Source organism: Chlorocebus sabaeus, chromosome 22 (assembly GCF_047675955.1).
Source record: "Chlorocebus sabaeus isolate Y175 chromosome 22, mChlSab1.0.hap1, whole genome shotgun sequence".
NCBI lineage: Eukaryota > Metazoa > Chordata > Mammalia > Primates > Cercopithecidae > Chlorocebus > Chlorocebus sabaeus.
The window spans coordinates 51475389-51494707 of record NC_132925.1 but is presented as its reverse complement, the minus strand read 5'-3'; the positions used below and the strand labels follow the sequence as shown (position 1 = coordinate 51494707).

The window sequence follows — 19319 nt, the reverse complement described above, 5'->3', positions numbered from 1 at the left end:
GATGAACCTTGAGACCACTCTGCTAAGTGAAATAACGAAATAACAACAACAAAAACATACTGCATTGATTCCATTCATAAGAAAGAGCAGTGAAATTCATGGAGAAAGAAAGTAGAACGGTGGCTGCTGGGGGTGCGGGGGGAGTTAGCGTTTAATGGGTACAGAGTTTGGGAGGATAAAGTTCTGGAGATGGATGGCGGGAATGATTGCACAATAACACGAATGTACTTAATGCCACTGAATTGTACAATGGTTAAGATGGTGGATTTTAATTCTATGCGTGTTTTACCACAACGGAAACTTTTAAAAAAACAACTAGAAGTTTACAATACTATGATCTAAAGTTTAAAAACATGTAAAACAATTTTTTGTGTTAACAACGTTGTAAAAATGTGCATGGCAACAGATGGATAAAGAAAACTTGGTATATATATAAAATATATACATATATAAATATATAAAGTGTATATATAAGTGTATATATAAAAATACAGATATATGTGTGTGTGTATATATGTATAAAATGAAGTACTACTCAGCCATCAATGATATCCAGCCATTTGCAACAACATGGATGGAACTGGAGGTCATGATGTCACGTGAAATAAGCCAGGCACAGAAAAACAAAATATCACTTGTTCTCACTTATTTGTGGGATCTAAAAATCAAAACAATTAAACTCATGGACATAGAGGGTAGGACAGTTATCAGAGGTTGGGAAGGGTAGCTGGGGGATAGAGGGGGAGGTAGGTATGGTTAATCGGTACAAAAAATGGAAGGAATGAATGAGTAAGACCCACTATTGGATAGCACAATAGGGTGACTATAGCCAATAATAACTGAACTGTACATTTTAAAAATAATTGAAAGAGTGTAATTGGATTATTTGTAACTCGAAGGATAAATGCTTGAGGGGATGGATACCCCATTCTCCATGAAGTGTGTATTTCACGTTGCGTGCCTGTATCAAAACATGTCATGTACCCCATAAATGTATACACTTACTATGTACCTACAGCAATTTTTAAAAATGTGCATGGGAAATCTACACACCAAACAAGAGGGACTGTTTAGGCTTAGCTCTGGGGAAGCAGGGAGGGCATCAAATTTGTGGGATGGCCCACAGGGGTGGTCCATCACATCACTAACAGCTTATTCTGGAAGCTGGGTGATGGGTATACTACTCTCCTCCACATTTTCTTCCCACCTAAACTACTTCATTAACCAAAGTACCCTGAGGTCAGCTGGGCTCTGGGAACTTGGGAGAAGGCTCACTGCCTCCCATAATGGCCTGTGGGCCAGAGCTAAAGAGTCTACAGAGGCACCTCCCCACAAGCAAGGCAGAACGCAGAGGCGCCCCGTGAAGATTTCTTTCTGCACCGGGAAGATTCCTTTCCAGAAATAAGCGGCTCCGCTCCTCCCCCTGCCCCAGCCTCTGGCAGAGCTCCAGGATTATTTTACATTAATTTAAGATCACTAATGAAGAATAATTAACAGCTTTGAGGGAGCCTGGCACACCCTGTGTTTAGAAGTGGTTAATTATGCATTGTCTGCAAAACACCCCTTTCATGCTCTTAAGTTTGGGATTGCTGTTTTAAACAACGGAATATGGCATCAGGCAAAAAGCCAAGTGGCTCCATTTGCAGAGCCTTCCTGGGGAAGAATCCATTTGGGTTCTTACAGCCACTTACTTGCAAAGCCCCTACTAAGTGCTGTATATTCAGTGTTTCCCCAGCATTTACCCTTGAAATCCTCACACAAGCGCGAGAGGTGAGCTAAGCATCCTTCTTCTCCCATGTTACACAGCTGTGGAGGAAAAGTGACTTTTCTAAGCTCCCTGCCACAGTGAGGTCTGACCACAAAGTCTGAGTTCTTGCCCACCTGGCTGATGCATCATCATTTCTGGTCGACAACTGCTGAAAAGATGACTGCCCCCAGCCCTCAGCATGTCATTTGCCAGGGTGGACAGCCAGAGCTGCTTAGCTGGCAGCACGCAGCCTCCACAGCTGGACCCCCTGGTTAAATCCCAGTAGCACCACGGACTGGCCATGAGCCTTTGGACAAGCTACTTCTCCCTGTGTCTTGGTTTCTTCACCTGGAAAATGGAAGAATCATGACTCCACTTCGCGGCGTTAGTGCACAGAATTGGTGCTTAGAACGATGCCTCACGTGTAACAGACGCTCACTGAGCTTCACTGCCCCACCTTCCTTTCTAGCTCTTCCCCTGACACACAACTAGGCTTCAGCCTCACCTCTGATCATTTATGCACCATGCCAGGCTTGGTCCCACCCCCATACGTTTGTTCATGCTTTGTTTTCCACCCACAGTGCCGTTCCCTGTCTGGAAAATTCCAACTCCCATATCTAGGCCCAGATCAGATGCCGCCTCCTGCAGGAAGCCTTCCAATAAGACCTCCCTCAGGCTGCTGGTACTTTGTGCACCCTCTACTTACCCCCGTTCTTAACATTCATGAGTTGTTAATAGGTCTTTTCCCTTTGTAGGTTGGGAGCTCCTCAAGGATTAGTCTCAATTGTCTTTGGAGCACAGTCAGGGCTTAAGAACAAGAGCACAGGCTCTGAGTAAGAACCTCCATAGGTCAGGGGAGGGGACAAAGGGTGCTCTCACGGGTTCCTCCTAGAGCCTGAGCCAGGCCTCTCACTCTTGGACCACGTGGCCCCCAGAGTGTGACTCTCAGCTTGCCACTTGCTTGCTAAGATCCTTCATGGGCTCCCTGCTGAATGCAGGACAAGGCCCAGGCCCTGGTACCCCTTCCCAGCTCCATGACCTCTTGCCATGACCCGAAGACACCCTTCTCTTTTAAAGCCTCTGGGTTTTTCCCACGTGGTTTCCCCTCTGCCTGGAACACCTGTGCTCCCCATCTCAGCCCAGCAAACTCCTCCAGACACTTCACCACCTGGCTCAGCTGTCAACTCCTCCATGAAGTCCCCGCACCCAGCCCTGCTCCTCTGTCAAGACTCTGACCATGACTCGTGCCTGGCCAGCTGAGACCTGTGGAGCAGGGTCTGTCCCTCATTTGTCCCTGCCCGGCCCAGGACTGTGGCGTCTATATGGCCTGAGACTGTAGACATTCAAGAGAGATTGCATGTCGAGACAGGAAAGACGGGTCAGATCCCGTGGCCACTCTTCTGCAGTTGCCTGCCCTCTGGTTTTATTCTGCTCACCTGTGCACAGGGGCTTACATGCTTCTTTTGCAGGAGGGATGAGGATGAACAATTAAGTATAAAAAGTGCCCCACTGTGGTAGACACTGAATCACTGACAGCTGGATGTGCCCTCCTGAGGCCACATGAGCAAGCCTGGGGGCAGGGGTCAGGTGAAAGGCTGTACCACGGCGCTCAGGGCCCACTGGGTGTCGGGCTCCTCTCTGATGTGGCTTGCACTAATCAGACGCAGGACAGGCCACTCTTGCTGGCACCCTCCCAAGAGCAGGGACTTCCTTTCTACAGCTGCTGTGAGACCCTCTGTGCCCTCCCCCTTTGGAGAAAGCCCACTGGAAGGGAGAAGAAAAGCTCCCACACTTTCCCAGAATTGCTCGTATGCTAATGGCCACAGACTTCACAGAGTGTGAAATCAGGAAAAACTAATTCCCTCAGAATAGACGGGACAATTCCTTCCTCCAGGTCTTTAATAACACGCTGTTCAAGGTGACCATGGCGACGGCTCCACGATGATCTCCTGCTGGCCCGGATGCAGGTCTTTCTTGACCAAGGTGTGCACTGGAAGAACACACATGCTCGGAAGAAGCTGCCGCGGGTATGAACATTTGGGCTTGGGGTGCCTACAGCCCCTGTCACCTCAGGGAGCAGTCCCCAAATCCATGTCATCGAGTCCAAATCCCTACAGATGGGAAACTGGCTCAAAGAGGGAAAGTGACTCGCCCAAGATCGCACAGCCAGGAAAGGGACTGAACTTCGGTCTCCTGATCTCCTGACCAGGGGACCCCCAATTCTGCCTCCCCAAACCTGTGCTTAGGGAGGAGGCAGGCCAACCCCTGAGTCATCCAACCCACGAGGTCAGAGTGAGTGTGCCGGGAAACAGTAGGCCAGGACCCCAGACCGGTGCAGCTTCCCTGCCTAGGGCTCACCCCAGCAGCACGGAACAATGAAACACAGTGCCTGGCCACAGAGCAGTCCAGGCTGACCCTTTCTCTGCAGAAACTCTACCAGTTTCAGGCCAGAGGGAGAGGAAAGAACAGTTAAGCCCAGTTGCAAAGTGAACCACGACAAACGCGGCCACTGGTCTTGGCCAGTGGTGGGGACCCTCCGCCAAGATGAGGAAGCCCTGCAGTCGGGCAGGCTCAGAGCGAACTTTCCCTCCGGGCCCCGTTGCCCTAGTGGCCAAGGCTCTCCCCAGAGGGTCGACTTACCTTTTGTAGGCTCCATGCAGGGGCTGTAGGCACAGGAACTGCCAATAATCCAGGCAAAAGGCCTTGAACTTGAGCATTTTCACCTTTTGGTCTCCAGCTGGACCACGGTAGCGTCTCCGCGGAGACACGGAGAGGGGCTGGTGGGAGGTGGAGAACCGGCCGCTTCGGCCCGCCCTGGTCCCTGCCACGGCGGCCCCCACTCACATGGCCCAGCCCGCCCGGCGCGGCTTGTACAGTACACGCCTCCAATACAAAGAACAGCCAGCACAAAAGCCTAGCAACTCATTCATGCGGCTCGCCCGGCCCGGCTCATGCTGCTGCTGTCTCTGTTAGCTGGTGCATCTGAGGGCCTCCCTGGGGGTCCCTGGGACACACCAAGGCAGCTCTGGCTGTATCAAGTTGTGGGGGCCCCCAGCCCATCATCCTGGGGGGCCTGGATGCTAGGGTTCCTGATGGTGGCTCTGCAAGTCTGTTCTTCCAACCAGGCCCTGGGGCTCTGGGTGGTGGGGCCAGCACTGGCTGGGCAGTCCTGCACCCACCTGACTGGCCCAGAGTGGCTGAGGCCAGGAAGACCCAGGGAAAGCAGGTAGGGAGGGGGCCAGATGACAGGCAAACACCGGCCTCTTTTGCCAGATAAATTACGTTTGGCGGAATCCCTGTTCGGCCTGTTCGAGGGAAAACTCACCATGTAGCCACATGGTGCTTGGGGTGGGGGCAGCTGGGCTCTGAAAGGCAGGCAGAGGAAGACTGACAGGGTCGCCCAGCGCCTGCCGTTGCCTGGGTGACGGGGACACATTGATAAAATCTAAAATGGAACCGCTATGACAGCCGCTCATTGGCTGCCGGCAGGGGAATCCGGTCGCTAACCAGGGAGGGGAGCGGCTGAGCTGCCGGGCCACAGACAACCAGGCGCATTGTTGGGCAGAGGGACCCCAGGCAGAATGGGTGGCCCCACGGGCCAGGGGACCTGGCAGTCACAGACAATAGGAGAGGAGGCCCCGGCCCAGCCTCACCTCTCCCCTCATATCTCCTGGGATCTGGCTGGTCCCAGCGTCTGCTCCAACCCTCCCATGGCCCATTCCCCACACGCCAGCCACCCGAAAATCTGAGGCTCCGGTTCCCAGATACACTGGCCACCCGCATCCCCGTGAGTCCGGCACACCCTTGGGTTCCATGCAGTCTGCTCTCGGGCGCGCTTCCTGCAGCTCCGCTCCTCCTCGCCAGTCAGGTCCCATTCCAGCACTTCTTCTGTCTAAGCCATAGTAGCCCAGCCCCCTTCAGTCACTACCCTGTCTGATTCTTTCCACGGGACAGCCCATTCTCCGAAAGGATCCTGCTTTTGCATGTTTACTTGTTAACTGTCTTTCTCCTGACTACAAGCAATTACTCCAGGACAGGGGCCCATCTCTTTTAAGGGCCAACCCACTACAGGGGCTCGATAATCATTTGTGGAAGGAAGGATCTTGAATAGTGTGTGAAAGGCTCTCAGAGGCACCACACTCACCCCCTCCAGCCACTTTGGGGCCCACGCTTGCACAACCCGACATCGTTTGCAAAGCAGTGGTCACATTCCATTCAGACGAGGAGGTCTTCCTACCTCTCCACTCCCCGTCAGATGAAGAAACAGAGGCACAGAGAAGACCCCATCCCCAGAGCTGTGCACATTAGAGCCCAGGAGCTGCTGGCCAGGAGGGATGACATCCAGGCTGTCGGATGGGAGCTGGGGCCACAAAAAAGACAAGACTCTGTGTGCTTCTAGCAAGGCTGCTCAGCTTCCAAGGGCCAGGCTGGGAACCAGAGGCCTGATTCCACCCCGTGCAAAGCCAAACAACAACGTCTCCCACCTCAGGTGGCATTTTCTCAGTGTCATTAGCAAAAATGCTGCTTCTAGAGCAATGGTTCTCCACCAGTGGCATCTTGGTCATCCCCTTGCCGAAAGGATATCTGGTAATGTCTGGAGAAATTTTGGTTGTCACAAATGGGGAGAGAGTGCCAACATCTAGTGGCATTTAGATGTCACTAAACACCTTACCATGCACAGGACAGCCCCCATACCAGAGAATGGTCCCGCCCAAAATATCAGTAGTGCCAAGGTTGGGAGGCCTTGTCTGTAGTCACTTTCCCTTGGAGGCCACCCATCCTGGATGGCTGGAGAGGGAGACCTTTCCAAATGGCTGGGTCCAAGCCTCCTACAGTACAGTCGGGGAGTGCGAGGCCAGAGGTAAAGGGGGACGCCTAGTGTCATTGTAATGGACCCAGGCTGGATGCAACACACCCCACTTGGGCTGATAACTGGGGGCGGGCAGGGGAGACGCGATGTGCCAAGTGTGATGTGCTTGTTTGGCAAGGTAGCACAGGCGGGGCCAGCAGCCCTGAAGTGCTGTCCACTCCTCCCCCACCCCCCCACACCCCCAGAGAAGGACATTAACTTCCCTCTCACGCTTGTGGCAGAGGAAGCCGGCTGTGCCTTTGAAAGGCGGCAATTACTGGCTGGGACCTTTGTTTCTGAATTCCTAGGCTGTGCACAGGCCTCTAGAACATCCGAGGATCGGGATTCTCAGAAGCTTGCCCCCAGTAGCGGAGCTGTGCTTCCACTGCACAAAAAGGGCACAGAGTTACAGTAGCGGTGGGGGTCCTGGGCCCTAGTCCTGGACCTGGCACCAATGCTCTTCTGGTCTCTAGATCTCAGGTATCCTTATCTGTGAAAGGGGAACATTGATCCTGGCCCTGTCTGTGTCTGAGGCTGCTGTGAGGGTTGGGAGTCAGGACGCATGCCAAGGCAAGATGGCAGGGATGGGGCAGGCCCCACTTAGCACCTGCCTCCTGGCCACTCCTCCAGGCATGCTCCACCCCAGGGCCTCTGCACCACTGTTTCCACCAGGCTGTTGGGATGCTCCTCACCCCTCCTGTGCTTCCAGGCCCAGAGGCCTTCCCTGGCACCCTCCCATCTCTGTCTATTCCCTTCACTTGGATTTATTTTCTCCATAGCTCTTGTCACCACTTGACACATTATGTTAAAAACCAATTTCTTTGTCCGCTTGCTACCTGTGCTCCTGCCTGCCACAGATGCTCTGTGAAGGCCGCAGGACTGCTCAATGAGGGATCCTGAGTGCCCGACACCCACAGGTGCTCAGGAAATATGGCAGAATGCAGAGGCTCCTACAGCCTCCACTCTGACCCCTGCTCTGTCCTCCAGGGAGTGAGGCACTGGGGCGTTGGCTTTGAGGTCAAGTGTGACTCCATCCAATGGAGGGCTGTGCAGTGAGACCCGACTGGGCAGGGGCACAGAACCTGCTCGGCCCCCACACACCCTAGAACAAAGAGCCCCATCCACCCTCCCTTCATGCCAGAACTTTCCTGGGCTGGCCTCGAGCAGGGCACCTGACTGACCAGCCGACAGAGTGGACAATGCAGACAGAGCTGCAGTGGCGCCCATGGCATGGGTGGGTGGTGCAGAGGCCAGGTTCAGCCCCTACAGGAGCCTCCTCAGCCTCCTTCCCTGGGGCCACCCTGACGCAGGCACCCACAGGCCTGCTGGCACCCTAGGCCAGCCCATCGGGGTGAGAGTGTGTGTAACAGTGTGAGCCTGCAAGCACATATGTGTCAAAATGGGGGCTGTGTGCCCATGTGCAAAACTGACAATGCCAGAGTTTGACTACAGGAAGAACTGGGTGTGGGAATGTTCTGGAGTCTGTGTGTATACGTGTGTGCATGTGAGACTGTGCAATGGGCATATAAGGAGCTGTGAGTATGAGGGCAGGCAGTGTGCTATGGTGTTGGGCAGCATTCACACCAGGATACCCAAATGTTCAAATCCTGGCTCTGCCCCCGCAGTCTCGAATCCTGAGCAGGTGACGTCTGTGGAGTGGGCTAACAATAGCCCTGACTTGCTGGGTGGCCATAAGGATTGTCAGCTTTCACTAAGCAAAGGAAGTACTGTTATGATGCTATGTGGGTGTGACTGTGGAGTGTCCGTGCAGAGGATCAGGTGAGTGCGTGAGCGTGTTGCTCATGTGTATACACGTGTGTACCACTTGGCTCTGTGTCCTCCAGGAGCGCACGCGGCGGGGCTGCCAGTTCCCAGCTGGCTCAGGGAAGCAGGGCCCAGATGGCCACTCCCTCACTCCCTGCAGCCCAGAGTTTCAGAGATGGTCGCTCTGACAACTCCTTCCTGTATAGCATCTGCTGCAACCCTGACACGTGGGGCCTAGCCCTCGGTTGCTGTCTCCAAGGACAGGGCCTACTACCTTGTGAGCCTCCTTTTGGGCTTGTTCAAAAACCCCCTCTCACAGAAGCCAAGCTCTTTAGCAGGACGAAGCTCCCTCCCAAACCTCCCCCAACTCCCCTCCTCCCTCTCCATGCCCCGGCCACATCCACCCTGCACAGGTCCCCACACAGGGTCCTCCCTTCCGGGACCACTTGTTTCCCACCCCAAACAGGGGACCAATCAACTTCTAGTCACCTCTACAACACAGTACAGATGTCCCCTCCTCCCCAGTCCACATCGATGCACTGAACACAGCTCTCTAAGTCACCCCCACTGCCAGGACAGGCTGCCTGTCACTTGTCTTTCTTGCCCACGAGACTGGAACAAGGATCTGCTGACTTCCAATCCAGGGAGCTTTCCTCTAGGCGCAGTCTCCAATATTTTTTTCTTTTTTGTGAAAACAGAAAATGCTCTTTTTGGAAGACATCAAGATACAAAGCACATAGAAGCAGAGACCCTCAGACACCCCAGCTCCCACCAAGCGCAGCTGCACACCAATAGAAACCGTCAGGCTTCTCCCCTGGGCTGCAGCCTTGGTCGTCATGGGAACTGCCGGCTGCAGGCTGGTCCTCGGGAGACCCACCAGCCTTGGATCTCGGAGGAACTATCAGCTGCAGCCTGATCCTCCGAGGGGCCTTCAGCTGAGCTCTGGTCTTTGGGGTAGGAACTTGGACTGCAGTCATGCTCTTTGGGGGGACCTTGATTTGAGGGGAAACTACTCCAAGCTGTAGCAGCTCTCAGGGGACATGTCAGTAGTACTCTGGTCCTTGGGGGAATTTCAGGGCCAAATGGTGGAGCTAATTTCCCCGGATGGGCTCCTAGAGGCCCGCCTCTGGGTGCAGATGGGCAGTGGGGACCTAAGGAGATCCTGGGGCAGGCTGGGGTGGATGGCAAGACAGTACCTGTAGCGGTCAGTTGAGAGGCTGCTTCCAGTGTCCAGGGAGCTCCTGAGGTGGCAAAAGCGAGACAGGGTTACTTACGGTCCCACACACAGCAAACCCCTTGGGGGCCATGTCCACTCAGGCCCCAGCAGGTGGTCCCAGGACAGGTCCTGGGGCAACTGAGCAGCCCTGGGAAGAGTGTCTGCCCCACATGCAAGAAACCATGTGCTTTCCTTCCCCCTGCTGGGTCAATGGAAAAGCTGCCTTGTCTCTAGCCCATGGCAATGTCAAGTCCCACTGCCCCCTGTTCAGATGGGGAAACTGAGGCTCAAGGAGAGGAAGCACAGTGAGCAGGGTTAAAGGTCCTCTCTGGCTGCCCCAGACTTAACCTCGGGTATGTTTGACCTGAGTCACCATGCTCCTTCCCCAAAGAGCCCTGCACCAGGAATCTCAGCAGACCCATGGGTTTGGGCCCACCCAGCCTCCATGCCAGGAGCCCAGGGGCCCTGGAGCCCTGATTTCCTGCCCAGAGACTCAGTGTCCAGCTCTGGATCTGGGCCCAGGAGCCTGGGTCCTGCCTCCTGCCTTTGACCAAGTTCGGTCTGTGCTATGGGCTATGGGCCTGGAGCCAGCCCAACCAGGATCACATCCCACCTCCACCCATGACTAGCCATGGACTTGGTGCCTGTCCCCTCACCTCTCTGTGCCTCAGTTTCCTCATGTGTAAAATGGGAGTAGGAAAAGCAGATCTCTCACAGGGGCAACTAATGCATCGGAAAGGACTGTCTCTGCTTTGCCTGGCAGCACACCCCACCTTCTACATCTTCAGGGCATGGGGTGATGCTTTCCTAGAGGCTGGGGGCCCTATCCCAGCAACACTGCCTGTACCTGCCCACCTGGGGTGCATCAGCTATGACAGAGAACTCATCCCTAGAGACTGTGCCCTTGGAATACCCTCTCCTCCAATGCCACCTGCGTTCCTGCATGGGGCACCCACACCCCCCATCGCTGCCTCACACGCTTCTCCTGAGACCTTAGAAGTCCACGGCACAGGCCAAGCCTGGGCCTATGTTTGGCCACAGTGGGGTTTGACATTCTGGGCCCATGCTGGGTGCCTGCCATGGGTCATCCCAGCTTTAGCCTCCATTTCCCTACTTGCTCTCATACAAGAGCCCTGCTGGACACACTCCTGGAAGGAGGCTGACCTTCCTTCCCGTGTCCCAGGCTGGCCTGTGATTCCACTACTTTCTGCCTAGCTACCATCATGGCCACTGCGAGATCCCATGTTCAGCAGATTCGAATCCCCAATGCCAGGCCCTGCTCCACACGCCAACCCTTAGGGACGTGAGCGTCCATAAGGGCGGGAGCGTCCATAGCGCAATGCCTCCTTCTTCTCCAGCCCCAGCATAAGAGGCCGCAGGTGGCACCACTCTCCCCTTGAGCCAGAACCCACCCAGGGCCACACACGGTGGGCTTAGCAGCTCTACCTGTGTGCCAGTCATGCCTTGCCAAAGCTCATGAAGAAAAGAAGACATGAGGGGCGGTGCCAGGAAGCCATGAGCTCACTTCCTGGACTGGTCACAGTTCTGTGCCCAATCTGGGAAGGGCAACAGGTTTTAGAGGAGGGAGGGCGAGCGGGGCGGCAAGCAGGCCTTCCCTCCCTTCCAGTGCCAGAACCCATACTGGGTATGGTAAGGAATTTGGGGCTTCAGGGAGTCCTGGATCTGGACAAGAGGACCCAGCCCTCCATCCCCCAGCCTGGCCACTCAGTTGCACACGAGCCACATGAGATGATACCAATACAATGCGACAAAGATACCGCAAAATGGCGCCAGGTTCCTGGGCCCCACAGGCAGAGCCCACTGTTCCCAGGCCCAGGGCTGCCCTGCCATAGCCATAGAGATTCAACTCCCCAGCTCTGATCTCACTCTGGCCACATCATGACAAACATAGTAGTATCTTCACCTACTGCAGGGAGCCCACCTCGGGCTATGTGTTCTTCCCACACACTTCCTCATCCAACCCTTGCATTAACCTTATGAGGTACATGGAATCATGCTCCCACTTCACAGAGGCTGAGGTATGGCTCAGGGAGACCCCATACACAGAACACCATTCCATTCTCTGCCTCCTTATTCAGACACAAACTCCTATTCACCCTTCAAAACGCTGCTCAAATGTCAATCTCTTTCTCTGTCTACCTTGCACCCTCCTTCAGCAGACTCCTTTCTTCCTTCTTCCTTTCCTGTCTCCCTCCTTTCCTTTCTTTCTTCTCCTCTCTCTCACTTCCCTAATAATAGCAAATATTGTTTGAGCAGTTAATAAGTGGCAGGAGTGTTAACACTTCACAGGTATTAACTCATTGAGCCACGCAACAGAGGTACAGTTACACCCTACATGCTGTGGTACATGGGTCCAAGGAATTGAGCTGTGTGCAATACTCTCTCTCCAACCAGAGAATACGGTCGCTGAAGTCCGCATGTGAAGACGGGAAACCGTCAGATGGATGCAACGTGCCCCGCAGGCCTGCTGTGGCCCAGTGCTGAACCCCACAGTAGGCAGTGGCCCCTGCCCTCTCCACTTCTCCCCACCTGTGTCCCTGCCCCCACTCCCCACCCGGGGAAATCCTCTGTGGCCTGGAACACTCAGCAGTTCCTCCCACCAGCTGCCTCAGTGCCCCGCCCCTCCAAGACAGTATAGCTAGGAGTGGCTCTGAATGGAGATCCTCCCTCTGTCAGCCGCCCTGTTGGGTCCAAGTTGTCTGCAGCCTTGTCCAGCTAAGACTGAGGCCTTGTTCTCCCTGCCGTCCTTCTTCATCACTCAGCACAGCCGTGCACAGGCCAGGAACAGGCCCCAGTAAAAAAGGCCCAGAGTGAGGGTGCACAGGGTCCCCAGAGAGACCCTCAGCCCAGCACACCTGAATTTGGAACCAACCCCAACTGGTGTGTGCCCTGGGGATAGCAATAATAGCGCCCACCTCCCAGAGCTGTTGAGAAATGAGACAGTGCCCATAAAGTAAAAGGGCTTTGCAAACCAGAAAACGCCATTGCATGCATATTTGAGATACATCGTTATTATCATTACATAGACTAGTGTATATTGAGATGTAAGAGCTTAAAGGTTAACACATGAGTTCTAGAGCCAAGAGGGCCAGGGTTCAAATCCCAGCTGTGCCACCTACTAGTTGAGTGCCCTTGGGCAAGTTAACTAACCTCTCTGTGCCCCATTTTAGTTTTTTCATCTGTAATGTTTTGGGAAGATTAAACAGGTTAATATATTTAAAAGGCTTAAAACAGTGCCAAGAACACAGTCAGCATTCCATAAAAGCTAGCTCTGACTAGGAAAGGACTCAAAAGATTTGTATGATATTCAATATACCTTATATTGTAATTATATTACATATATTCATGTGTGATACCAATACCATACAAACAAAATATAGATGTTACAATAACATGCACATATTTTTTAACACATTACCTCTATGTTAATAGATATTTGTTATATATATAAATACATGAGTCTCATTTTATATATGAGGGCACTGGGGCTCAGAGAGGTACAGCAACGAGCTCAGTGGCAACCAGTTTCCCTAAAGGTTTGCCAGCCCCAACTCCAGAGCTCTGTCCACCTGCTGGAGCTGCATCACTTCCCCTGCTTCACCCCCAGGATCTTTGGGGGATCCTGGTCCAGGCTTATGAACACAGAGCTGCCAGTCAGCTGGGCAAGGGTCCAGTCCCTCCTCCATCTTTCGCCTCTGGCTCAGAGACAAGCAGCCCTTTCCAGCCATGCTGAGTGAGGCCCCTCCTCCTCTGTCCCCAGTCCCACTTCACAGCCTCCTGGGGAGGCTGCTTCCTTTCCCTTTTCAGAACCAACTGGTTGCCCCAGGCCTACACCCTGGCATTGCTTCTGAACAGCACCCGACCATTGATGCAAAGTTCAAGAGCAGGAAAAAGTGCTGGCTCCATGCTGCACAAAGTCAGGAGAGGGCCCCCGGGGAATGGGTTGTGACTGGCAGGGGCACCACAGGGATCTTGGGGTGTGATCTGTTCTGAGGTCGGGTGCTGGTTACATGAGTGTGTTCAGTTTGTGACAATTCTACAAGCCATATGCTGATGAAGTGTGTATTTTTCTGTACATAGATAATAATTCAATATCAATTAACACAAAGACAAAAACCAAACAGTCTGCCTCACGTTCAGTCTCCAGCACCAGCCTGGAGCAGCAGAAGCCCAGGCCTCAGGCTCAGCTGGAACTGGTGGTCATCCCCTTTCTTGCACAGCACTTGCGTGGCCTTGGAAATCTCCCTCCCTGCCTCAGTTTCCCTCTGCTAAATGAGGAAGTGGTCAGTGTTTCTGTCCTGGCTGTAGGGTAAACACCCTGGGGTGCTTTTAAGAAATATGGACGCGTAGACCCTAGTGCAGACCAAGTTCCTGCACCTAGGGCTTAAAAAAAAAAACTGCTTATTTTGAAATAACTATAGATGTACAGAAAGTTCCAAACAAAAAGTACAAGATCCTGTGTGCCCCTCCCCTAGCCTTTCCCAGAGATAACATCTTGCACACCTGCAGTACACCATTGATGCTAGGAAAGCCACAGCCCACTGGGCCTATGGGGACTTCACCAGTTACACACGCCTGCATGTCCCTGTGATTCCCTCTCACCCAGCTCTGTGTGGTCCCCATGATGATCCAGCACAGGGCCGTCTCCTCACCAGGCTCCCTGGGCACCCTCCATAGCCCCCTTGCCTCTTCCCACCAGCCCTCATCCCTGGCAACTGCCCATCTCTTCTCCATCCCCATCATATTTTCCTCTCTCAAGTGCCACACAAATGGAATCATCCAGTGTGCCACTTTTTAAGACTGGCTTTCTGCTCTCAGCCCCATGCCCTCTGCATTCAGTCACGCTTGGGTGTGGAGGGTCCGCTCTGCCTCTCTGCTGAGCAGTGCTCCCTGGCATGGCTGGGACAGTGTATTTAACCATTCACCTGCTGAGGGCATCTGGGCAGTTTCCGGTTTGGGGGCTGTTATGACTAGGACTGCCGCAAGTGTTCTTGGACCGGTGTTTGTGTAGACGCAAGTCTTCATTCTCTGGAAGAAATGCCCAAGAGCCCAGCTGGTAGGTCATATGGTGTGTGTATGATGAGTTTAAAAGAAACTGCCAAACCGTTTTTCAGCATGGCTGTACCACACTCCCACCGGCAACAGGTGAGTGATCCAGTTTCCCCGCAACCCACCTGGCGTTTCACGCTGTCCCTTTCTATGTTAGCCATTCGGACGGATGTACACGGTGCCATGTCGGTTTTTTTTTTTGAAAGTTCTCACATATTTACTACTGAACCCAGCCAACCAACGCGTTCATAACATATTCAGAGAGAAAAAATACATTCCCAATAAAACATGTCCAACTCTCCAGATAGTGGTAACATTTTCAGCTTGATTTGGCAACATGATTGTGACCCTGAGACAGCACCAATATGTGTGCCATCTCATGTGTAATTCTTTATAGACCCAGCTTGGTTCTTCTCCAATGTCTCCTTTTGGAGTTGTGCCTGATTTTATTACCAGTTTTCATCCAAATCCACGGGGGAATGGGACGATTTTGCTTTATTTTCTTGGCCGGAAATCACTTACTCCTGAAAGTCTTATGGGAAGACAAGGTGAGAAGTGGAGTCAAGCACACACCACAATGATGGAGAAAGGAAGAGAGGGGGCTGGCTGTGGTTTTAACCTCATTTCCCTGTGGGGATGCTGCTACCCATCCTTCCATGAGCTTCTCTGCCACCTGCACGTCATCCTTGCTGGGGCATCTATGTGTACCATCTGCTTCAGAAGCTCCCAGACCTAACGCAGAATCAGTGAATCCCCTCGAGCCTCCCAAGCTTAGAAAGTTCTGCCTTTTTGGCCGGGCGCGGTGGCTCAAGCCTGTAATCCCAGCACTTTGGGAGGCCCAGGCAGGCGGATCACGAGGTCAGGAGATCGAGACCATCCTGGCTAACACGGTGAAACCCCGTCTCTACTAAAAAATACAAAAAAACTAGCCGGGCGATGTAGCGGGCGCCTGTAGTCCCAGCTACTCGGGAGGCTGAGGCAGGAGAATGATGTAAACCCGGGAGGCAGAACTTGCAGTGAGCCGAGATCCGGCCACCGCACTCCAGCCTGGGCAACAGAGTGAGACTCCGTCTCAAAAAAAAATAAAAATAAAAAAAAATAATAAATAAAATAAATAAAAGAACCCATTTGCTGCCTTAAGAATTCTTCCAGAACATCCTGTGCTTTCTGGAAGGAACAACTGGATCCGGGCCTCAGGGCGGGGTCCAGGTGGCCAAAGGCAGCTCTGAGTTGTCTCAGCCAGATGATGACCTTGTGTGTTCCTGAGAGGGAATGGGAGGAAAAGGGAAAGAAGGCAGGGACCATGGGGAGAAGGGAGACTCTGGGAGTCAGCTCACAGCCCCGGCAGCTGCCATGACTGGGTTCGCCAGGGGCAACCGGCGAGTGGGCTGGGTCTGTGGTTTCGGGTGAGGGCATGACCTGGGAGGGGCTCGAGGAAGGGACGCTTCAGACTGCTACAGGCCCCAGAACGGGTTGTATGAGTAATTTGCCTCAGTTTCCAAAGGGGTGGGGAGGACACAGACCTCTCTGTTCCACCGCCCCCTCCCTCTTACTAAATAAGTCGCATATATTCACTGTACTAACTTTAGAAAATAACAGTGAAGCACAACAAGAAAAATAAAATTATCCACCATTCCAACTCCCTGGGGATACCCCAGTGTTAATATTTGAGGAGATTTTCTGGCTGTGCCTGTGTCTGGATGTAGATGTGTTTTAGTTACACAAAAATACGCTTCACTCTGTGAAACACTTTCCCCCACTTCGCACCGTCTCTCGAGTGTGTTTCTGGGTCTGGAAGCATTCCTCCCCTCACCCCATGGAAAGCTGGTGGAGCCTGGCAGGCACTCCCCTGCCCACGGTGGGTGTTGAGCTTGGCTGTCTCTCTCGTTGGTCCTGGTAAACAAGGCAGTGGCTTCAATAGGGTTTCTGTGCACAGCCACAGTCTATCCTTTAGGACCAATTCCTGGCATGGCTGGGGCACAGGAGGGATGTTTTTTGGGCTCTGGGTACACCCGGATGTCCACCCAGAGGTGGCACCAACAACACACTCCTACCAGCAACTGACTGTGAGTGTGAGTGCTGGACCATTCTTAGGGCTCCAGAAGTTTCTCTGTTTGGGGCAGAAGTGAGAGCAAGGGAGGAAGCGGTGGGCACCCTTCTACCCTGTCCCCCATACACCAGGCCCTGGCCCTGCGGTTTACATGTCAGCCATTGGTGTCCACAGCCAAGCTATGAGCTGTGTCACAGACGAAGTGGACAAGAGCACGTTGGGTCTGCATTCCTGGCCTCCCTGCCACCCCACCATGTTGCCAGAGAGAAGGGAGCCTAACAGCGATGCCAGGTCTCCCAGGCTCACTGTGCCCCTTGAGCTCAGGGACGGGATGCAGTCATCCCTCCTCTCTGGGCTTCCTGAGGCTGAGGCGCAGAGAACTGAAGAGGTGGCCTCTGGACTTGAGCCCAGGAAAGCCACTGGGTCACCTTGCGGTCTCATTCCATGATCCCCGAGGGGTGAGGATGTTTGCCAGTGTCACATGGTGGGACCCCAGGAGCCACGGTGGGGCACTTGGGTCAGACGGACCCTGTTGGGCTTCCCAGTGCAGGCCTCAAAAGCCACATGACCCTGCCTGAGCCTCAGTTTCCTCATTTGTAAAACGGGCTGATCAGAGGTTACAGCGAGGCTCCCAGGAGCTGACGGCTGGAGGCGCCTCACAAACTGGCCTGAGGGGTTGCTATACTGGTTCACGCCCGCCTGTCCTGCCCAGGCCTCCCAAGCTCTGAGAAGGCCACAGAAGGCTCCTGTCCACCCACTGCCAGCCTTCCTGTCCTGGCTCTGGGCCACAGACCGCCCTGCCTGTGGGCCTGGGGCCCCATTGCTGGGCACAGTGAGGCGATTGTCCCAGGGTTGGCCTCCACACCCCTCCATCCTGCCAAACTGCCCTGCCCAGGAGCTCAGCCCGCCTGTCTGGAACACTCCCTTCTGTGGGGGCAGACAGGGGTCTCAGTGAGGTCTTCCTGGAAAGAGAGCCCAGGGTAGTGAGGCAGAAGCCCTGGGGTGAGACCTGTCTGGGCCTGAGTTTCCCCATCAGTGTCATGAGGAGTTTGTCTAGAGAAGCAGTTACTAACTTTGGCAGGGAGAGTCTCAGGCCACTTTGAAACGAAGCTTCATTCAACCTAGTCTCCACGCAGCCCCCACTTTAAGGTCTAAGAGCTTAGTACTAATTCATTTCATGCTCACAACCACCCTGTGACACGAGATATTCTCCTTCCCACTTTACAGATGTGAAAACGGAGGCACCTAGCCATGATCAGAGGCATGACTCAAAGAGTGAATAGGACAGATGCCTTCACCACCCACATAGGGCAGGGACACAGGCAAAATACACAAACAATATAACCTCAAGGGATCCAGAAAGTAATACCAGGAGACAGTGGATGGGTAGGGTGGCGAAGCAGGGGGCTGCCCCCACTAACCTGGTCCAGAGCTGCCTCGAGGAAGAGGCGACCACTGAGCCAAGGTCACAGAGGGAGTACGTGCTGTGCAAGGGGCCAGCAAGGACAAAAGCTTGCAGAGTGACCTCGGAACATCCTGGCGGAGCGGCTCTGGGATGCAGGGTCCAGGTCCAGGGTGGGCCAGGCCAGGCATCTACTGCAGGAACGAAGGCCTGGCTTTCATAGAGAGGCCCACCTGGACCGTCACACCTGCCAAGTAGCACCACCGAGATGTCCCCCCAACCACCATCCCAGCTTCTTCTGTGACCCCCAAAGGCTCCGCTAAGGACTCTCTTCTTAAGGCAGCAGCACGAGTCATGAGTGTCTCGGGTCAGGGCATGTCCAACTTCTCCTGGGCTTGTCCGGGTGGGACCAAGGCCTCCCCATGTGGCCTGGAGCCTGACCAAGCCTGTGCATCAGTGTCCTTTGGTCCCGAGTCCAGGACTGCTGCCAAGTCCTGCTCATTCTAGGCCCAATTCACTGACGGGCAAGAAGCAGAGAGAAACCTCAGTCTAGTACAGGCTTGGGGGAGGGTGCACCTGCAATCTTTGGAGTTCAGCGCTCCCAATCTCAACTCCTTGCCCTGAAAGAACCATCTGGCACCACCCCATCTACAGGGCAAATACAGCTTCCAGCAAACCCTCTGGGGTCCACCTGGCCTTTCTGAGGGGTCCTTCCTGGGTTTTCAGCCTCACCTCCTTTAGGTGTCAGACCCTTCAGGTGCTGACAGGATCTCATTTAATCCTCAAGCTGCCCTGGGAAGCTTGAGTTTCTTATTCCCATTTTACAGATGAGGAAACTGAGGCTCCGAAAGGCAGAGACCTCCCCAAGCCTCCTCCGCAGATAAGTGGCTCCACTTAGCTCCTGACCTGAGCCTGTGGGCTCTGTCCCCTGCTCCCTGCTCTAGGGTCCTGCACCACCCACAGTCAGCTCAGGCAGCTGATCTCCAACCAGGAAGAACATTCTGGGCCCTCCCAACCTCAGGATGGAGGATTTGCTGAGACGAGCATTCCCTGAGGGTGTCCTTCCACTGGAGGTCCTTAGGATATTCAGAAAGCAACCCAATTCACCCCAGACCTAGCAACTTACACATTTTTAAAATTTCATTTAAAAATCCCTAATGTATACTCATGGTTCAAAACCAAAACACAAAAGTTGTCATGTGGAAGGTCTCCCTCCTAAAT

General features: G+C 53.7%; 1 protein-coding gene across 3 annotated transcripts in view; it reads right to left on the bottom strand.

Moving 5' to 3' along the window:
* Positions 1–19319, bottom strand: part of IQSEC1 (IQ motif and Sec7 domain ArfGEF 1) — a 391698-nt gene that overhangs the window by 142348 nt on the left and 230031 nt on the right. For 2 of the 3 annotated variants that reach the window (XM_038003508.2, XM_038003511.2), the window contains one exon: positions 9557–9601. The exons of the other annotated variant lie outside the window; for it this stretch is intronic. In XM_038003508.2, the coding sequence (XP_037859436.1) occupies positions 9557–9601 (45 nt within the window). The remainder of the gene's footprint in view (positions 1–9556; positions 9602–19319) is intronic. 3 annotated transcript variants of the gene reach the window in all.